Here is a 13,554-nt window from a genome sequence, read left to right as displayed (position 1 = left end):
ACACGGGTGACTTGGTGATGGGAAACCCTTGGGGATTACAATTGAGATGGGGGGGGAAATGTACAAAATGATGTAAAAATAAACTGTTATAAAATAAATAAATAAATAAAAAGATATATTTGTTTATGCATACAAGAGCTGAAGTGTGGGCCAGAGGTGCTAGGGATTGAAAGGATTCACCTGAGACAGAATAGGAAGCAGAACAGGCAGATCTACTGAAATACACTGCAGAGGAGAGCAGTGGGTGAGACAGGAGAGGTTTGCTGTGCCATGTGGGATCAAATTCATGTCACAGTGGCTGCCAATTGCTTGATGGTGCTAAGACTTAACTCCTTGCGCCAAAATGAAGGCAGCACAGTACAAGCAAGAGAGTCACCTCCACTGACCCCACCCCAACCAGGCACACAACGAGGGGACTGTGCTCAACCATTTGGTCACACAGTCACTGCAAGCCTGGCTCTAGGTTAGATGTGACAGAAGCCCAGACCAGTGAGATTGGCCTCAGGGAACTTGTAAACAAGGGGCAGCTGTTAGGCCCGAAATCTGTGGACAGGGTAGCAGGAGTTGACCTGACACCATCTGGGAGCCTATGATGGGATGCAGTGGGTCTGCCAACCCCAAGATGATCTAGTGCTAAAAGTTACATACACAGCTGGCATTGTCAGACTAAGAACACCAAGACAGAGGGACCAAAATTCTAGCTAGATTTTCTAGCTACATTTTTGTGTTCTAATGTCCAGATAAGCTGTTTAAAGATAGTACTAAAATAACAAGTAAGCAATTAGCCTTCTCCACCCTCCACTCCCAGGTCAGACATGTTTTAAGAAACTGGAGGTGAAACCGCCGAGCTTGGGACCAGGCTACTTTGGATTTAAATGTCATCTTTATTGCCGAATAGCCATATGGTTTGGGGGGAGTTCCATTCACTCACAGACTCCATTTCCACATCTGTCAATTGAGAATGACAAAGCCCTCCCACCGGCCCCTCCTTGGGTGCTGTTAGGTAAGGTGTGAGCGTCTCAGCTCTGTTCTAAGCCCTTCATGTCAGAAGAAGCCGCACGTGATGGGCTGTGCTTATGAGAAGCCTGGCCTGGAAAGGAGAAGGGGAGAGGAGTAGGGAGGCCTGGCCAGCAGAGAGCATGGATACAGGGAAGGGAGCCAGCCACCACCAAGCATGTTGCGAAGACTCAGACCATCACAGCCAAGTTGAGCAGGTCTTTGATTCCAGCACGAGCAGTTTGAACTTTATCCTATAAACTGCCGGGGCCTCTGGAGGCTTGGGGCAAGCAAGTCAGTCCCATGGTGTGGTGGCTCTCAGCCCAGCCTTTGCTCATCTGTGAATCCCAAAATACCCAGAAAAACAATCTTAAAAATAAAATTGTACTGTGGGCTAAAACAGGCTTCTCACCTCGGCATTTTTTAAAAAGTAAATTCCGATTCTCTGGGTCCCTGAGATTCTGCATTTCTAACACACACTCAAATGACATCCACACCATGCATCTAGGAACCTCTCAATAGTCTTGTCAAGGGCTAGCAGATTGCAGTTGTATTGTTTCTCTACTATTGGTTCTCATGTAGCCTATATGGACTGAGAACAGGTCACGTGTCAGGCACTGTGCTAGGCTCCGGGAAAAGAAAGAGAAAATAGATAACAACTCTGATTTCTAGAAGTTCACTGCTAACCAGAAAAGATGAGGCACATAGCCTTAAGCAAATGTAATTCAAGGTAGAAAGTGATACATGCCGTGTTTTAGGTTCAGATAAAGAGCTTTGACAGAAAAAAAGTGCCTGGTGTTCAAGGAAATTGATAGATGCTTCTTTCTCTTATTATTTTACAGTGAGGAAGAACTTGGGCTTCCGAGTTCAACGTTAATCCTAGCTGTGCCAATTTATTAGACTTGTGAGTTTGTTAATCTCCTAGACCTTGGTTTCCTCATCTGTAAAATGAGATTCAGTTGTGAGAGGGCTGCTGGGAGATGGACTGAGCCAAGGTTTGTCAGGTTGGTCCCCAGAAACTTCTTTCTAGTTCCTATTCCTAGTTCTCTGATTATCATTGTTTTCAGCGTTTGCTTGGAAACTCAGTATGGGTCTACTGGCCTCAAATATATTTGCTGGACAATTTTATGATTTTAATCCAGGATTAAATGGCAAAAGAAAATGGAAAAACCTCAAAGGGAATTTCCAAATTGAAAGGAAACCTCCTTTATAAAGCCATGCTGAAAGAATTAGCAACAATTTTAATATTTGAGTTCTTACTGTGCCAGGTTGTTTCAGCTGGAGAGACAGGGCTTGACTAGGTGTAGGCAAACATTCCTAACAAGACCTGCATGGAAAAGAAGTCCCCTCTATTGACAAGCTCATCAAAACAATTTTCCCACCCTCCAGCTCCCTGGAGGTCATTGACTAATGTTCATGAAAAATGTTAAATCATTTATATTCTGTGAATATATATTATATATATATATTATATTATGTATGTATAGTATGTAGTATATTGTGTATATATAGTATATAGTGTATAGTATATTGTGTATATTATATTGTGTGTATATATTATATAGTTTATAGTATATTCTGCCTGAGTCCAGAGAGATGTTGCCCTCTGGCCCCTCAAGACCCTCAGCCTGATACCTGATGCTTTACGTATCACTGCCTCCCTGCACTCCTGAGCCCACCTGCTGGTCTTTCCTTCACCCACTTAAGTGAAAGCCTATGGATACAAGAACACATGAGGAATTAAATGAACTTCTTTTTGTCCCACAGTAAGGGGTGAACGCAGGGAGCACATCAGGACCTAACAGTGCGGCTACAAGGTTTAGTAAGAGCTCTCATTTCAAACCTTTCGCTTTGCCCGATTCTGGGCCCTGCCACCTGCCCATCAAGCCTACGTGTCCTAGTCTAAATGTAGGGAGAACCCCTCTCAGCTCAGAGCTGTTATGGAGGTCAAATGAAAGAGAACATAAGAACGCTGGTGGACATAACAACAACCTAATAAACAAGTATCTTTTGAGGGATTTACGAATAATGAATAATATCCATTGGCTTTTGCCCAGTTACAACAGTCATTCATGTTTATGGAGAACATTCTGGAAAACACCGAAAAGCACAGGCAGGGGAAACTCACCCCTCATTCTGCCACCTGAGGATAAACACCGTTGATGTTTCCTTACTTCCTCCCCTGGCTGCCTTCCAGCCCTCTGTGTATTAGCAGGCCACCCTCCTCCCCGAGAGCTGTTACTGGAGCGATAGAGCTTCTGCAGGCGGCTGCCTAGTTGTAAGCCCAACACTGGCACCTCCAGCAGCAATGACCCTCTGCTCCCATGAGTGTCTACAGGCCCCAGCAGGCACAGGCAGGTTGGACAGTCACCAGAGGTGTGACTGGCTACCCTAAAGTTGTGCAGGAAGCTGTCCTAGGATGAGCGATGGCAGACGGGTAACTGGGTAAAGATGGTTCCATGTTGGCCCTGTGGCTCGACCAGAGCAAGCGCCTGAGCTTGTGAAGTGGTGGTAACTAGCCCACAGACTGGTGGTTTTGGTTTTGGTTTTGTGTTTTTCTTTATTGAGGCAACATTGGTTGACAGCGCTATTTGTGAGTTAGGGCTAGAGTGTCATACTTCCTCAGCTGAATGGTACTGTGCCATACCCACCATCAAAGCACCCACATTTTTTTTAAGATTTATTTACTTATACATACAAAAACTGGGTATAGGCCAGAGGTGCTGGGGTGGGAGGTGGTGAGAGAACTCACCAGAGAGCAGGAAGGCAGAACAGGCAGATGTACTGAAATACACTGCTGAGGGGAGCAGTGGGCAGGTCAGGAGAGATCTGCCGCATCATGTGGGTCACCCCCCTGGCCAGGAATCGAACTCATGCTGCAGTGGCTGCGGACCGCTTCATAGTGCTGCGCTTTAACCTGCTGTGCCACCAGGGAGGGCCCTCCCCCCCCGTGCCCTTCTCCCCACCTCCCCTCCTGCTCTGGTAACTTCAGTTCTTCAGTCATATCTCTAGGGTTTGTTTTGGTTCAGTTTTGTCAGTTTCTTTGTTTCTCTGTGTTCCACAGATGAGTGCAGTCATCCAGTATTTGTCTCTCTCCTTTGGGCTTATTTCACGTAGCAGCACCCCCTCCATTTCCATCCATGTTTTCACAGGTAGCAAGAGCTCACCTTTCTATGACTGAGTAGTGCCATTGTGTATACAAACCACACCTTTATCTGCTGCTCTGTCAGTGGGCACATAGGTCGTCTCCAAAGCCTGGATGCTGTCAACAGTGCTGCCATGAACAGCATCTCTGTTGCTTAGAATGAGTGATCTTGTATTTGTTGATGCCTATGGCTTTGGAGGGGGGAGGTGGGGTCCCAGAGGGTTCAGACCCGGTTTCCACTGTCAGATTCATTCCCTGGCAACTTAAGGGTGATGTTCGGCTCTCCCTGGGTGGATGCTGTTCAGCACTGCCATTCACCCTGCTACACCGTGATCCCTCTACCTGGCCCTCCTAGAGGGACACACAGGTCCCCAGAGACAAAGATCTCTGCCCCTTAGCCTCCACCAGCTACCGGGTGCACTGCCAAGCACACAGCTTCCAACCCTCCCAGCCCTTCCATACAGATTGCCTTACTTGACCTGCTTCAACAGCCTCAGAAGAGGCTACCAAGAACACCCGAGAAATCTAAGGGTCTCAAGCCCAGGCTTCCCCCACTAAGCATATGCCACCGACTAATGACTTTCAATCAAGAGCAGGCCGAACACCTCGCTTCACCACACTCTGCAGATTTTCGTCCATTTACCAGCATCATGTGCTCAATGGTATCTCCATATCACATTTTTTAGCAATTAAGTAGTCATCAACTAAGGTATTATCATGTTCTTTTAGGCATAAGGTTATTGCACATTTAACAGACAACTGTAGAGTGGAAACATACCTTCTATCTGCAGTAGGAAGCTGAAAAAATTCCTGTAACTTGCTCTGTCACAGTAGCTGCTGATTGCGGTGGCCTGGGCTCTAGAACACGGTGTCTCCCAGGTGTTCATCCCACGAGGGTCTCTAGATACGGGTTGGGTGTGGAGCGGACCGTCAGCTGTGCAAGTACACTCTATGCAAGGGATCCCGGTCCTTAAGTGACATGACCAGGTCTTCCTGTTGGACTTCACCACAGGGCTGGGTGAACACAGATAGCCTGAAATGACAGTGACATGTGACGTCCGAGGCGTGTACTCGGTCCATCGGAGAGTCACTGGCAAGTATTAGTGTAGCCTGGGCTTGGGCGCACTTTTCAGAAAAGTATCCATTGTCCATTGTCTTCTGATCCTTCCTTCTGATCCCGGTCCACTCAGGTCCAGCAACTTTCACGCCCCTCACCCTGCTCACCCATCTCCCCCTGGGAAAAAGAGAGAGCAGGCCTCAGGGCCCCACTGTCAGAGTCATCTAGGGATACTGAGACCTTACTTTTCTCTATCAAGGTGTTCTATTTATAGCCAATAATGAAGGTTTAAAATAGAAATCTTCCCTTTTTTTAACATTTATTTATTTATGCATACAGAACTGGCGTACAGGCCAGAGGTGCAGGGGCTGTGAGAAGATTCACTGGACACAGAGTGGGGAGCAGAGCAGGCAAACCAACGAAGTACACTGCTGAGGGGAGCAGCGGGCGGGCCAGGAGAGGTCTGCCTCGCCATGTGGTCACCTCCAGGGCAGGCAGGGATTGGACTCATGGGGAAGTGGCTTTGACTTCTTAGTGCTGTGCTTTAACCCACTACGCCACCAGGGAAGGCCCTAGAAATCTTCCTTTTAAGAAAAATTGAGATACCAAAAGTGAGTTGATTTCTAGAAAAGCTCTAAGTTACTGGTGGTCAGATGGGAGAATCATATGGGTTCTTAGGGGGCCTTAGTCTTGAGGGGGGCATGTGCTCAGCCCCTTGGGGATGGCAGCCCCCTCCAGCCCATCATGGCTGCCAAGGATCCTCTCTGAGAAAACATGTGGCTACCACATGCAATTTCAACAAAGTCAAGAAAGACCTGGAGTCCATTCTTGGGCCTATGTTGGAAAGAGCAGTAAGCTGAGACTGGCAGCCCTGGGAATCTCACTTTCTTCTCCCTCATCCCCATCTCTGTCATAGCAAGATCTGTAGGAACAGCAGCCCTCCAGTAGCAACAGGAGAATCTAAGGAGTCTGAAAAGTTATGCTTGTCAGAGGGGTTGAGGTGCCAGGCCCATACTCCACCTGAGCCCCTCACCTCCCCTCCAGAACAGACATGCCACCGTCCCCACCTTCCAGGAGCTCAGATGGCTTCTCCAAGCTCGTGCAGGCTGTAAACATGTCTACCTTCTGGGCCGGTGGAGCAGATCCCTAACTTCTAAGCTGGATAAATGTTTATGGCATTAAACAAATGACCCTCTGACAGGGCCTGACAGTCCCTCTGCCTTTTCACCAGCTGACCTTCTGCTAATGAAGGCGGTTTCCCAGGCCTGGCAGAGCAGCCCCAGAGTGTGAGGTCATGGCCTGAGCAAGAGCAGTAGAGACAGGCTGGGGGGCGCGCTCTGGGAGTTAGTGGCCTCTTCAGAAATTTCTGCACAGCCTCAACTTCCTGCAGAAAGCACAGGCCTTCCAGGAACCACATTTTTCTGGCAGCTTAGTCCTGCCCCTCCCCCCAAGGTCTGTTTGGGTGCCTAGAGAAAGAGATTGCTGCCCCCAAATTTCCTCCATTCCAGAGAGGCTCAGCACCTTCCCTAATTAACTGCCGTTTCTTGGCTCTCACAGGGCAGGGAATGTAGCAAACAGGGCCCTGCTGTGCAGCTGGTTGCTGGAGGGCAGAGAGAGTCCAAGTATGTGAGGAATCTAAGCTGGCCCAGGCTGGGTCCCTGAACTACACTGCCCCCCTGTGGTGGGTCTGGAGAGGCAGGCATGCTGGCAGTCTGGACAAGGTTTCTAACCTCTGGATTCAGAAAGACTGAATTTCAAGGCTGGCGAGGATCCCGATCAAAACCACTCCACTAATGGAGGGAAGCTAAGGCTTAGAAAAGGAAAGCAACTTCACCAAAATGGTACATCAGACTTCCGAACATAGGTCGCTATGTTTGGATTTTCAACCCTATCAGTGACTTATGAGAATAACCATGATTATTTGGTTCAATGATATTAATGCCAATTGGGGCATGCACCCAGTACACAGGATTGTACAGGTTTTATCTTGCTTGATCCCATGGCAACCCAGAGGTACACGATTCTTATTAGCTTGATGGGGAACCAAGGCCAAGGCTGGGTGAAGTATGCCCCAGGTCACATGGCTCCAGGTGAAGATAAATAGGATTTATGCTCAAGAGACTGGTTCTAACCGAAAGGGACTCCCTGTCACTAGTCACCGAGGCTCTTCACCAAGGGTGGGGTCCACAGGAGGACAAAATAAAGTGTGTGGAATGCAAACAAGCAAGAGAGCAACAGCATCATTCAGCTTCCAGACACACAAAGATTACAACACTGTGCCAGCTCTGAGCAGTGGGGGTGCGGATGGGGGGCAGCATCACAGTTGAGAAAGAATCTGAGCTGGTGTCTGCGCTGCAGTGTGGAACTAACCCCGTGCTTCCTCCTGGGGGACATGTATCCTGGGAGACACCCAAACATGGGAAAAGCACACTTCTGCAGTTCACAACAACCAGAAATTGTACACCACCAGGAAAGTACTATATAGATTACTCTGTATCCAGTTGGTAGGGTACAGTGTCTCAAAAGGGTCAACGTCTTATATGCCCACACCTCAGATAGACTCCACAATAAAGTGAAGCCGCCAGAGACAGTCACAGGAATTGTTTGGTTTCCCAGTGCATATAAAGACATGTTTACACTATACACAGTCTATTAAGTATAGTAGAGTATTATGTCTAAAGAAACATACTAAAGGTAATGCAGAACGAGAAGAATGATGTTGGTAGGCTTGCAGGATGCAAGGATGCCATATACCTTCAGTTTTCAAAAACACATTAACTGAGGACAGCATATATATTCTAGGCATATATTCTGCATATTCTATGTGAAAATGCAATCTGGGGAAAGGTTTGTGTAAGATCCCATTTAAAAAAAAATCTAAAAGGAAAGGATTAAAAACAAAATTGTTAACTTTGGTTCCTCTCCTTGAAGGGCATTTTCACTACATTTTATGGATTGTTTTGGTTCTGATGAGCATGAGTTGTTAGTATCACTGCTGCTTGTGTGTCCTTAAGAGAGTCCATCTCTTGGGCTGCATCCGGGTGGTCACGTGCTGCCTCCTTTCCAATAGGTGTGGCCAGCACAATTATGGGTTTGTCTTCAGCAAGCATCCCCATGCAACTCCCCACGGGACCCTTTAGGCGGAGTGCCCCAAAATAAGGTCACCCCTGTGGACAGAGACATCGCACACGCCCTATTTGATTTCAGAAGGGCCTTCCTGGCATCTTCATCCAAAACAGTGCTCACATCAGGAGGCGCAAACCTCACGTGCAGCCCCGTCACAAATCTGACCACCAGGTGGCGCGCTAATCCAGCTTGTCCACCGCAAACCACAGTTGGTCGCCCAAACCCATATTTGCCCCAGAGTTGAGTGAAGAACTGTACTTAGGTTAGCATTTATTTTTTTCTTTCCAAGTTTAACTCTTCTCTGGCTAGTCCTATTCCTGAAGCACAGTCACCAGCTCTGGGTTGCCAAACAGAGAAGTAGGAAGCTCCCGGACAATAGGGTCCTCTTCAAATAACCAAGAAGGTAAAGTATGTGGTCAAAGCTAGGAATTCTTTCTTTCTTTCTTTCTTTTTAAGATTTATTTATTTATGCATACAAGAAATGGGCTACAGGTCAGCGGTGTGGGGTGGGGGTGGTAGATTCACCAGAGACAGAGCAGGGAGCAGAACAGGCAGATATTCTGAAAGACAGTGCTGAGGGGAGCAGCGGGCAGGTCAGAAGTCTGATGGCGCCCTGTGGGTCACCTCCCTGGCTGAGAATGGAACTCATGCTACAGTGGCTTCGGACTGTGTTTAACCTTTGCACCACCAGGGAGGACCCCAAAGCTAGGGATTCTTAAGGCAGCTGTGCGGCCACCTGTGGGGTATTCAGCCATTCTCTGGTTGTCATTGTCTCCATCTGAAAATTAAGGAGGCTGGACTTTGTGGTTGCTAAGATCCCTCCCATTCAGACAGTATTCTAGGCTTGTGTTCTTCCTTTGACTAAAGGATCCAAACAACCAAGTCTTTGGGAAGCTCACAATCTAACAGAAGAGATAAGACAGGAACAGCAAAGTCACTGTACTGCAGGAGAAGTGCCAGGTTAGGGACATGATTTGAAGTTACAAAATGTTCTGTATCCTGTCATCCCATTTTGAAAATGTAAAATGTGTAGATACAATAGGAAAAAAGGGCCTGAAAGTTTATGTACCCAACTGTGACTCCTCAACACTGTGGGTCTGTGTGTGCCTTTTAAATACATTTTTACTTTTTTATGTCTCCTCACTTTCCACACAGGGGATTATTAATAGCATTTAAAAAACACAGGCCCTCCCTGGTGGCGCAGCGGGTTAAAGCACAGCACTACAAAGCTAAAGCCACTTCAGCATGAGTTCAATCCCCTGTCAGGGGGGTGACCAACCATGGTGTGGCAGACCTCTCCTGACCTGCCCATTGCTCCCCTCAGCAGTGTATTTAAGTGAATCTGCTTGTTCTGCTCCCCACTGTGTCTCTGATGAATCTTCTCACCACCCCTGCACCTCTGGCCTGTACCCCAATTCTGCATGCTTTAATAAATAAATCTGTTTAAAAATAGCATTTAAAAAAAACATTTTGTATCCAATCAGAATTCAGTAAAATCCCCCCTATATTGTCTAACATGTTGTGTGATGTGGGCAGGTCATACATGGTATGTGACTGAGCTTCCTTAGGTAACAGTTGCCTTACATTTAAAATAGAAATAATTGACTTTTTTTTCTAGGTAACATTGGTTTATAACACTTTATATGATTCAGAGATAGAGGATCACACTTCTTCAGATGTACTTTACCATACCACACCCACTACGAAGGCCCCCATAATCCTCTACCACAGTTTATTGTGCCCCCTCCACACTTTGCTCTCTATCCTCACTTTCCCCCTTCCACTCTGGTAGCCTCAATTAGTCAGATCCTCAGGGTTTGCTATTGATTTAGCTTTATCTGACCCTTTGTTTTGTTTCTATTTCATCTGCTATCTGTCTTTCTCCTTCCTATTTATTTTACTTAGTATTTTCCTTCCCAGTTCCATCATGTCATCACATATGGCCAAAGTTTGTATTTTTTATAGCTGCATGGTATTCCATTGTGTATATAGCCTAGATCTTCTTCTATATGTCATTGGGTACTTAGGTTTTTCCATTATTTGGCTATTGTAAATAGTGCTGCAGAGAACAAAGGAAGGCTTATTTACCTGTGAATTAGTGTTTTTCTAGGAGTGAGATTGCTGAATCATATGGCAGGTCTATTTTTAATATTTTCATATTGCTTTCATATGGCTAGGCCAGTCTACATTCCTCCAACAGTGTACAAAAAGAGGATTTCTTTTTTCTAAAATAAATAGTTTTTAACTTTATATTAGCTTAAACTGGTTTTGGACTGCAAATTCTGAGGGCTGAGTCAGTCATGTTTCTTGATATATAACACCTCGTGACCATTGGTCTCAGCCAGGTCTCTTTCTCATATTATTGGCATACTTCCTTTGATTCCCACTTCCCATTCCATTGCCATCTGCCTCCACCCTCAGGCACCCCATCTATATTTGACATGTATATGAAAGTTGTTTGGCCTGCTGCTTAAATAGTTTTAAATCTCATTCTCATTCCTACTATTTTCATGATGTATTTAAGATCCTTTCTCACTGCTATATATACGATATGTTGTCTGAGTCTCTAAAGGCTGCATAATCACCAGGCCGTGGCTCTAGCCCACTCTACCACTCCATGATCCCCAGTAAGAGGCACCGAGGTTTTCTCTAAATCGTTGACACTATAAACAACACTGCCGTGGGCCCTCCCTGGTGGCGCAGCAGGTTAAAGCACAGCTCTAAGAAGCTTAAGCCACTTCTGCATGAGTTCGATCCCCGCCTGCCCCGGAGGTGACCACATGGCGCGGCAGACCTCTCTTGACCCACCCGCTGCTCCCCTCAGCAGTGTACTTGGACAGTCTACCTGTTCTGCTCCCCACTCTGTCTCTGGTGGCTCCTCCTACCCTCCGTATCTCTGGTCTGTACCCCAGTTCTGTATGAGTAAATAAATAAATCTTAAAAAAGAAAGAAAAAAAAAAACACTGCCCTAAGCATGCTCATGTATGTCTCCTTATGGGCCTCAGTGAAAATTCTTTGGCCTGTACCTTGGAGCAGAATTGCTGGGTCAAATGAAGTGTATAAATTGAATGAGATCAAGCGATACAGAGTCTTCTCCAGAATGTCTGCTGATAGTTGGCACTACAGAGTCTTCTCCAGAATGTCTGCTGATAGTTGGCACTACCTAGCCTCCTGATTTTTGCCAGTTATATTTCTTTATGCCTTTCATTTCAGCTATTTCGCTACCTCCTATTTTGAGCATTTGTTACATGTGCCTCAGCCCACCCATTTCCTGTTTGGTAAATTGCCTTTTCCTTTTCCTTCCCCAGGCTTCCAGTGGGAACACTGTCTTTTTCTCCTTCATTTGCAGACACCAGTCTTAGACACTACCTTAGACGATGAAAACATTTCCTCTGACTGTTCCCTCCTGTTTATCTTTTTGAACTGTCGTTTTGCTTTACCTCTGGGTCAAAAAAAAAAAAGTCCTTTACATGGTCTCCTTTTACCTTTCAAGTTTACCTTCTTCATGTGGTCTTTAATAATCTCATATTTGCCACGGAAATGGTCAGCATCTTCTTCATGGCGATTGGGGACGGATGAAATAATAAAGTGCCAGTGCGTGGCCTCTAACCCAAAGAGATGTGCACTGGTGGGTGATGATGCCTGTCACTTGGGTAGAAAGTGGTGAGTGCTGGCCCTGGGAAGTCTATACAGGTACTCAGAGGCTGCTCAGCCGGAGCAGGGGGAGTATAGGTTGGCCCTATGTATCAGTACTCCAGGCTTTTGCGCTAGGCGGTGCAAGCTCCTGGGCAAAGATCTGGTGGCCAGAAAGGCGTCAGTGGTCCTTCCTCAGGCGGTGCAGCCAGGAGAGGTTTGACTACTCACAAACTGCTGTCTGTCTTTCTGCCCGTGCCCACCCCGCCCCCTGCAGGCTCCCTGTTCTCCACCCTGAAGCCCCCCGACGCCGTGTTCAAGGTGGTGTTCTGGCTGGGTTACTTCAACAGCTGCCTCAACCCCATCATCTACCCGTGCTCCAGCAAGGAGTTCAAGCGCGCCTTCCTGCGCATCCTGGGGTGCCAGTGCCGCGGCGGCCGCCGCCGCCGCCGCCGCCGCCGCCTGGGCGGCTGCGCCTACACCTACCGTCCGTGGACGCGCGGCGGCTCGCTGGAGCGCTCGCAGTCGCGCAAGGACTCGCTGGACGACAACGGCAGCTGCCTGAGCGGCAGCCAGCGGACCCTGCCCTCCGCCTCGCCCAGCCCGGGCTACCTGGGCCGCGGGGCGCCGCCGCCGGTCGAGCTGTGCGCCTTCCCGGAGTGGCGAGCGCCGGGCGCGCTCCTGAGCCTGCCCGCGCCCGAGCCCCTCGGCCGCCGCGGCCGCCACGACTCAGGCCCGCTCTTCACCTTCCAGCTCCTGGCCGACCCGGAGAGCCCGGGCACCGACGGCGACGCCGGCCACGGGGACTGCGAGGTGGCGGCCGACGTGGCCAACGGGCAGCCGGGCTTCAAGAGCAACATGCCCCTGGCCCCCGGGCACTTCTAGGACCCCCTGCGCGCCTGCCGGACCGGGGAGGACTGCAGCCCCGTGGGGGCGGCGGGGAGGGGCGTGGTGGCGCCCGCGAGGCTCGGGCCCCGGGATGGGGGGAGGGGGGCGGGGAGAGGGACAGCTGCTTTTCTGGCAGGGGCATGGGTGCCAGGTACAGCGCAGAGAGCTGGGCCGAGCATGCTGAGAGCCTGGGGCGCCCGCCCGGCCGGGGTTTCCGTCTCTCTCTGTACATAGCTACACGAGTTCCTCTGTACTTGTATTTAACCGTGGGTACGCGTGCGTGTGTCTGTGCGGTGTACGTGTGTGCTGCATGTGCGCGTGTGTGGGCAGAGCGAGTGCGCGGCCCTAGCCGGTGGGCGGGCGTGGTCCCGGGACTTCGGACCTCTCCAGCTCCTCCTGGGACTTCTCTAACCGGTGACACGTGGGTGGGGCTGGAATCCAAATTGGACATTAAAAGTCACTTCTCCTGTGCGGCTTGGAGTCATTTGTGAACTGAGCGGGAGGTGGGTCCTGCTTTGCCTTCTCATTCCACTTGGGCAATTCCTCTTAGTAATAGCCTTGTTGGAGCCCCCTTTTCCTGACCTGGACTTTACTGCCCTCCAAGGGCTGAACAAATCTTACCAGGGGCTGAATGTAACCTCCGGGACTGTGTGTAAATCCTGCTTGCCTGTCATTGACCCTACTGCCAGAGACGGTGGCAATGTCTGGC

General features: G+C 48.7%; 1 protein-coding gene across 1 annotated transcript in view; it reads left to right on the top strand.

Moving 5' to 3' along the window:
- The window catches only part of ADRA1B (adrenoceptor alpha 1B), a 51,097-nt gene extending 37,783 nt beyond the window's left edge, over positions 1-13,314 (top strand). Inside the window, exon 2 of the mRNA XM_004689823.1 lies at positions 12,235-13,314. Coding sequence (XP_004689880.1) covers positions 12,235-12,842 — 608 coding nt within the window. The 3' untranslated portion in view covers positions 12,843-13,314. The remainder of the gene's footprint in view (positions 1-12,234) is intronic.
- The last annotated feature ends 240 nt before the right edge of the window (positions 13,315-13,554 follow it).

This window comes from Condylura cristata, unplaced genomic scaffold (genome assembly GCF_000260355.1).
Source record: "Condylura cristata isolate star-nosed mole 26May11 unplaced genomic scaffold, ConCri1.0 scaffold00026, whole genome shotgun sequence".
NCBI lineage: Eukaryota > Metazoa > Chordata > Mammalia > Eulipotyphla > Talpidae > Condylura > Condylura cristata.
Note: the sequence above shows the minus strand (reverse complement) of the source record. Positions and strands in the feature narration are given on the sequence as shown.